The 8,242-nt window shown below is 44.7% G+C and overlaps 1 protein-coding gene across 1 annotated transcript in view; it reads right to left on the minus strand.

The window, feature by feature from the left end:
* Positions 1–605: 605 nt before the first annotated feature.
* LOC107287123 (acetolactate synthase-like protein) overlaps positions 606–8,242 on the minus strand; it is a 41,612-nt gene continuing 33,975 nt past the window's right edge. The window contains exons 8-14 of the mRNA XM_029284064.1: positions 3,100–3,197; positions 2,748–2,884; positions 2,456–2,590; positions 2,157–2,271; positions 1,835–2,004; positions 967–1,037; positions 606–704 (exon numbers count right to left, since the gene is read on the minus strand). Of these exons, the coding sequence (XP_029139897.1) occupies positions 606–704; positions 967–1,037; positions 1,835–2,004; positions 2,157–2,271; positions 2,456–2,590; positions 2,748–2,884; positions 3,100–3,197 (825 nt within the window). The remainder of the gene's footprint in view (positions 705–966; positions 1,038–1,834; positions 2,005–2,156; positions 2,272–2,455; positions 2,591–2,747; positions 2,885–3,099; positions 3,198–8,242) is intronic.

Raw genomic sequence — 8,242 nt, forward strand, 5'->3', positions numbered from 1 at the left:
GCAATCTGCTTGATGGGCAAGGGTTTGAATGCAACTCAAAACAAGCCTTTCTAGTTTTTTGTTTTTTTAAAAAAAGGTGACATCCTACCCCATTGCTTCTCAAAGCTGGCCTTATTTTCAGAGCAAAGTACTCTCAAACATTAAGGAAGTTTTTTTTAAAAAAAAACAAACTTGCAGAACGGTAGCATGAGTTTCCCATTTTGACAACCCACCCCCATGTTGTTGTTGCCTCTGTGCCATTGCCTCCCCCTCCACTCTCCACTCCACAAAATGGGAAGCCCCACCCGCCGTCACAGCCGAACTGCTCATCTGGTGTTCAGGCCAGAACCAACACACTGCCACTGCCCTCTGACAAACCCACTTGCTTCTCATATCGGCGCTGCCCTGCCCATCACCGTCCCCCTCTTGACAGTCTACTTGCTCGCTCACCCGCCTGGCTCTCCATCCAGAGCCCACAGCAAGTTGTCCTCGCAGCTAATTTCCAGTATTGAGATGTCCAGCAACAAGACAGTGGCAATAAGTTGGCAGAGGGGACTTGGCAGTGGCAAGAAGGCCTCCCATAGCTGGCCGTGCTGAGTTAGCGGTGTCAAGTCATCCTAGACCCCCTAGAAACTGGGCAAGCTGATAGTTACCCTGTGTCGCACAAAAGTATCAAATTCCATGATGCTGAATCCAAGAGAGCCATCTCCATATAAGATCCACACCTGTTAACAATTAAAAAAAACATGGAAGGATTAGCAGCTAAAGATGCTGTAAAACAGAACCTAGCCTCTTATTTGCTGTTCCATGACTAAGCTTCCCCACTTAGCTTCCCTCTACAACAGGGGTGTCAAACTCGTGACGTGACGTGTCGCGACGTATCGTGACTTTTTCCCCATTGCCGGAACTGGGGTGGGTGCGGTTTCGGCATGACGCATCCAGCCCACGGGCCGGCAGTTTGACACCCCTGCTCTACAATATACTAACCTCTGAGTCAGGCCTGCAGAGCTTGGCTCCTAAGGCAAATCCACCCCCAACTCCCAAAGTTCCAAAAGCCCCTGTAATGAGATGAAACAGACATCATGATTAAAGAAACTGCACAGGTTTGTACTGATTCCTGAATAGTAATTCCCTGGATTTCTAAAAGGGTGCATTTAATCTGTTTATGATGGTTTACTACATCTGTTTTTCAGCTTTGTTAATATCTGTCATGATTGGTATGTACACAGAACACAGAAAGGTAGGATACATATAGATTAAAACAAATCAACAAACTAATTCATGTCTCTATAGTAGGACCAGATGCATACTGGAGTATATTTATTGTATTAAAAGCCTAGCTGTTTTACTCATAGTTTAATCAAGCCATAAATTAATTAATTACTAATTAAGAAAATACACTTCCTGAACTGATAAAAATATGATGAAAGATATGAAGGGAGAAAAATGCTAGAATTGTAGAATTGTTTTAAAAAGTTTATTTTATACTGCTCACATTATTCAGACTAAGAATAATTTGCAGACTGATTATTTATTGACATTTTAGTGTAACGTTTCTGCTCTCTTTTGTGTGGTCTATTTCTTTGATCCCTGTAGTAATAAGGGAAGACAAAGAGCCCAAACTTCATCTGATACTACCTGGGGGATAAACACTGCTGTGGATTGGGATGTTTTACTGAGAGAATTGGATGCACATTTGGAAACCAAAAATATATTTCTGGATATTTTCTAGGATGGAGCAGTTCTCCTGTTTCAAAGGCAGCTGAGTACAAAGTGGAAGGTTGTGTTGTGAAGTATCACCCCATCCTACACTCATGAAAAACAATTAAGTCTAGACTTCTGCTTTAGCTCATACCTGGATCTAGCCAAGATAGTGGTCCCCTTGGCTTTATAATATAGGCAGCACTTGCTACAAAATCACCTCCATCTGCAACTAGTACACTGTCTTCAGGAAGCAAGTAATCTACATGATGCAAGAGCTTCAGTGGGTTAAGATGCTGCTCTGTCCGTTCTTCTGCCTTCTCTCTGGAGATGACAAACCGATTTGAGACATACCAGTAGATAGCCATAATTTCTATATAGCAAAGTATTATTCAAGGGTAGAACAAATAAGAAGTATCTGCAAGCCTTACACTACGTATGGATGGACACATACAAAGAGTACCATTTATTATTACCTGTTTGTTTTCTCCTTCTTCTGATCAGCCTCCTTCAAACTCATTACCCAATCCTGAGGACATGAGTAGCCTTTCAGCTTTTGGTTTAAGTACACAAGGAACAATGCAGCATCCCCTGTGTAAAACATAATTGAAGGAGGTATGCACCTTCTTCCAATGATCCTCTTCCTCTGATCACCAGTATTAACAAGGCATGCCCTTAAGCACCATCTTTTTATTATCCTCTTTTCTCACCATGCCAAATCCCTAGGAAATGTTCCTCACATCTCACTTATTGTTGCCTTGAACAAACTCCTCACCTTTTATGGCTATATTCGGTGTCCAGTGAAAATCTGCATTTTTAAACAGTTGCTCCCGATTTCTGTTAACAGCAATGATTTTGCTGTACTTGCTCAAGGCACGCCCATATAACAGGCGAAAATCACAGACTGTGCCTGAAAAGGAAAACAGAAGCTATAAACAGAAGACAATTGTTAGACAATCATTATATAATAACAGAAATATCTGCTAACCTCCCAATTCCCCAAAACTGGCCCAATGTTTTTCTGAACGTCCTCTTCAGTAGAAGACCAAAACTCTCAGTTGAGCTACCTGCCAGAATAACCAGATCTGCCTCCTTGAGAGTCTCACGCCGGTTTTGACGAATATGCAATGGACTGTTCTTTCCCAGCATGCCACGGGCCATGCCTCCCAGGAAACATGGAATCCCCAGTTCTTCTAAAGCTTCTCTGTAAGGAGGAAAAGTTCAGATATCTTTGCTATCTCTTCTCCTCACTTCTGTCTATTCATCTGAACACATACTTGTCATATCCTGTAGTTCCTCTTTCCAATTAATGGATTAACTCTACTGAGCAAGGATATTGTGCCTGAGGGTCAGTGGTAACCTAATGGTACATCAATGTTATAAAAGGAATCTCAGTCTAGGGCAAGCAGCACATCTTACCTAAGCTTGATTGCTGGAATTGGAGGGAGGGTCACTTGACTGCCAAGTAGTATGACTGGCTTCCTAGCCCTGCTGATCAGCTCCACACATTGCTGCACCTGTACAGAAGTATGTCCAGGAAAAGTTGTTCATAGCAAAAACCAATGCTTCAGAGCAGCAACCTAATCAGTATTAATTGTTTGTGGGGATGCAGTGATGCATAATGGGGGCAATGAAAGTGATTGTCAGAATCCAATTATGTTTCATTTCTAGCTACCTACTCTGAAAAAAAAACATTTCTTACTCTCTCTGGATTCTGTCATACTGCGAAAGGGGAGGAGGATAAACAAGGGGGTTTTATGGCTCTCACTTCCTTCATTAAACTACAAAGTGACTGGATGTTGATTCTCATCAAGAGGACTGATCATAACAATATGGCCATCGCCTTTCATCTAATCTCTCTGAAGTCTCCCTTTTGCCGGCAGTGAGAGAAAAGGGGGGGAACAAGGCAACGCCTGGGATCTGGGAAAAGAGAGGATGAGTGATCGTCGCCCGGAAGAACTGTGGGGTGGGGGCTGCTTGGGAACACTTAAAACATTGAAGGATGGGAGAGAATTCCCCAGATCCTGTCTAGAATGCCTGCAATCATTTTCTCTTAATAAAGATGCCTGTTGGAAGAGATATTCCAAGAGTTCTGTCTTCTTAAGATGTAAAGTGAGGTGGGTCCTTACATTAGACAGGATCTGCAAAATTAGTCCACCTGGAAGGAAGACCCTTGCCGGGCACTTTGCAAAAATTACCATGTCAAACGACGGAGCAGGGAAGGGAGAAAGCCCCCCGGGAGAGGGAGCCACTGCCCCGACTGAAAACCTGCCAGATGTTGGGATCTGAGAGGTCAGATTCCTCAGGAGAAGAGGTGGTGAAGACACGTAACCACAAACCTCGGTGGTCAATGGGCATTGGAAAGAAAGGCGAATGGGAAAAGAAATCAAGAAAGGTGACCCTGAGACGGGGGGCCAACCAACCAGAATGGAAGCAGGAAATGGGGAAATCCCTCTACGCAAGCGGAAGAGGAAGGAAGCTGGGCACCGCACTCGAGCTGGACCCTACAGAAAGCTATTGACTTGATGAAGAGAACCCTCAGCTCCCTAGGAGAGGAGAATTCTGAGCCCTACGGCCGCACCAGCTCCTGGAGCCGCAACTGGAGACACACCACGGGGGAAATGGAACCTGCAGCCCCGGGGACGTCCGCTGATCCAGTAATCCCCACTCCCTGCTGACCCACAGATGGCGATCTGGATGGAAGACACTACCACCGACAAAGAAGACACCGATCCATTCAAAGACTCCCGCTGCTGGACGTGAGATTCAAGGGGGAGCTGACACGCTTGGGGTTTTTCGTAACCCAAGTCCTCAGCTACATGGAGGAATATGGGCGACACATCCCTAGCGACACATCCCTAGTGACAAAGCCCGTATCTGGATCATGCAATCTGCTCTGGATGGGCCGGCCGCAGATTGGGTGGTGAATTTGCATGACTCCAATGCCCCAGAGCTCAACGACTTCAACAGTTTCATGTCCTCTCTGAGAAGGCGATTTGAGGACCCCCTGGCTGATCGCAAAGCCCGCGAAAAGATAAAAATGATGAGGCAAGGCAAACGCCCGGTAGCCAAATATACGCAAGAATTCCGGGCCATTGCCAGCAAACTGAACTGGCCAGAAGACATCCTCCTTAGCCATTTCAAAGACGGACTAAACTACAACCTATATGACGCTTGCCTGCCCCGAGGGGACCCACACAACTTGATGAATGGTACGTCCTGGCAGAGGAAGCAAAGATCGACCTACTGAAGAGGCACCGCTGAGGAAAACAATGGAGCTGCTCACCACCTGGGTCGACACATGAACCAGTGAAACTATCGGCTACAGCCAAGAAGCAAATGGGGTGTTTCAAGTGCAGGAGAGAGGGGCATTGAGCTGTAGAATGCTGATCGAAAGCCCCACAGCACAACCCAGACAGATCACCGGCCAGCAAATCCAGGAAGTCTCCAGCTAAGCCAAAAGAACCTGCCATGAGAGTGATGGAGGCTGTGGAATCCCCTACCTCTGCTCATCAGGGGGAAAGAACTCCAGCCTACACCGCAGGGCCGGTGGATGCCTCAGACGACAGCTCGGAGGGCAAACCCCTGGTAAGTGGACCCATAGCACCCATCCTCAAGACAGTGACTATATTAATTCCCCCCATGCCTGAAGCTGTGAAGGTGAAAGCCTTAATAGACTCTGGCTGCACCCGCTGCCTCATTAGCCCGATGCTAGTGGGAAACCTGGGCATTCCGTCGAGGAGACTGGAACAACCAATCTCATTTGGCCAGTTAGATGGGTCCATAGCAGGGGGGGTGCCAGCTACCCTAGCCACTTTACCAATCCACCTCTCCCTGGGCAAACATGAGGAAGATGTAACGTTTGTAGTGACTCCAGGCATGGAATGCCCGATGATCCTAGGGATGGAATGGTTAAAGAAATGGAACCCCTGGATAAATTGGAGGATGGCAGAATTCAATTTCCCGAAAGGGGATCCTATGGACTTAAAACCCCAAGGGGATCTACCAAAATTAAGAACGGAAAAAGCATCCATGGGAGAGGAAAAGGGGCTACCAGAAATACCAGAGGAATACAGAGATCTTGCTGAAGTTTTCAGTGAGGAGAGGGCGGATAAGCTCCCCCCCCCACCGACCCACGGACTGTGCCATTGAATTCAAGCCCGGAGCAAAACTCCCAAAGCCCAGATTATACTCCATGAGTCCAAAGGAGAAGGAGGAAATGGAAAGATTCATAAAGAAAAACCTAGAAAGGGGGTTCATTGAACCTGCCAAGCCTAAACTGGCCACTCCAGTCCTCTTTAGAGAGAAGAAGGACGGCTCTTTACGCTTATGCGTGGATTATAGGCTCCTAAATACAATCAGTGAAAGCAACCTATACCCCCTACCTCTCATGAAGGACATGTTATCACACCTCTCGAAAGGAATTTTTTTTTACTAAACTAGATCTAAGGGAAGCGTACTATCGCGTGAAAATTAAGGAAGGGGATGAATGGAAGACCACATTTAACTGCCCAATGGGGTGCTACCAATTCAAAGTCTTGCCATTTGGATTACAAGGGGCCCCCGCAGTATTTATGCAATTAATCAGTGACGTGCTAAGGGAGCACCTATTTAAGGGAGTCCTTATCTTCATCGAATCAAAAGAGGAACATGTCAACCTAGTCAGAGCGGTTTTAAAGAAACTGCGAGCCGCCCACCTATATGCCAAACTCTCGAAATGTGAATTCCACCAGGAAAGGATAGACTACCTAGGTTATCGCATATCCCAACAGGGCACTGAAATGTACCCAGAAAAGGTCAGAGCAGCATTAGAATGGGCACCACCTCACACAAGAAAGCAACTGCAAAGTTTCCTGGGCTTCGCAAACTTTTACCGCCAATTCATCCCCTCATTTGCCCTGCCCCTCACAAACTTACTAAAAATGAAGGGAGCATCCTCAGTAAAACCTAGCCAGCCACTAAAATGGACAATGGAATGCCAAGCAGCGTTTGAGAGATTAAAGAGACTCTTTTCTGCCGAACCAGTACTGAGGCACCCAGACATGGATAAGCCCTTCGTAATACAGGCGGATGCAAGTGATGTGGCAGTGGGAGCTGTACTATTACAAGAAAACGATGAAGGGGTATTTCAACCCTGTGCGTATACATCCAAGAAATTCACTGAAATGGAACAGCGCTGGCCTGTGTGGGAGAAAGAAGCATACGGGATACGTTGATCATTACTCACGTGGCGCCAGTTCCTTGAAGGCATTAAAATCCCTTTCCAGATGTGGACAGACCACAAAAATTTGGAAGCCTTGAAAACACCCAGGAAGCTCAACCCCAAGCAAACCCGCTGGTCCCAGCATTTTCACCAATTCCATTTTACGCTCAAGCATTTGCCGGGGGGAAAGAACTTCCTAGCAGATGCACTATCTCGCATGCCCCAATATAACAGCACGCAAGCCACCGACTCTAAACCGATGATGGTAGAATCACAACTGGCAGCGCCAGTAACCACCAGAGCCCAAGCTAAATTAAAACCACAGCTGGGTAGCCAAACCGGAATTGAATTCCGGAAAAGTTTGGAAACAGATAAATGGATCCAGAAAAATAAACACGTGTGCACAATGAATGACGGGCTGCCTTTGGTGGGGGAAAAGTTATATATACCAACAACCCAAAGAGTCACAGTCATGCAGCTTTACCACGACACAAAATCAGCAGGGCATTTTGGATTTGTAAAAACATTACATTTAATTAAATGGCAATTTTGGTGGCCATCCATGAAAAAGGACATAGAAAGTTACGTGGCCAGCTGCCCAAAGTGTGCAACTTCCAAGAGGTTGCAAGGGAAATCGTCCGAACTGTTACAAACAGTGGCAAATCCCTCAGCCCCCTGGAGGGAAATAGCCATGGATTTATTTTTTAAAAAATATATTTTATTGGTTTTTAAATTTTAACAAAAAGTGCTTAAGACGCCTCATGGTGCTTGGGTAAGCAAACATTTCAAAGTAAAAAACATACATAAACAGCTCAACTTAGTACATTCACTGTCATCTCTCTATTTCCCTCAAATAAGATAATGGATTTGAGATATTCCATTTCTAGCTTAAATTTCTATATGACTAAACCTGTTTTAAAACTTTATCAGTTTACAATTACCATAATCAAATATTGTTTTACTTCAACAGATTATCACTTCAAATATCTCTTCCAGATATGTTCAAGCTCTTAATCTCTCTCATCCCTCTGTTTATCACCAGTCTCATTTATTTCATTTTCCAATAATAACTAACTAATCACCTAATTAATTTAAGCACTTCAGAGTTCCAGTCTAAAAATTCAATATTTTTTCAATTTCAATACATAATTTCCCTCAAAATCAATCTTATTCCAAAAAATACATTCTTAATCTCTTTAAACATATATGTATATATGCATAATTATAATATAATTATAATATAATATATGCATAATTTACTCCTAGAAGCACGAAGCTGAAAACACCAGCCTGAAGATGACGAATGGGACTTCGTCGAAACGTCGCCAAGACACTTCCAATTTTATGCGGGAGAAAACC

The sequence above is a fragment of the Protobothrops mucrosquamatus genome, unplaced genomic scaffold (genome assembly GCF_001527695.2).
Source record: "Protobothrops mucrosquamatus isolate PMUCROS unplaced genomic scaffold, P.Mucros_1.0 scaffold352, whole genome shotgun sequence".
Lineage (NCBI taxonomy): Eukaryota > Metazoa > Chordata > Lepidosauria > Squamata > Viperidae > Protobothrops > Protobothrops mucrosquamatus.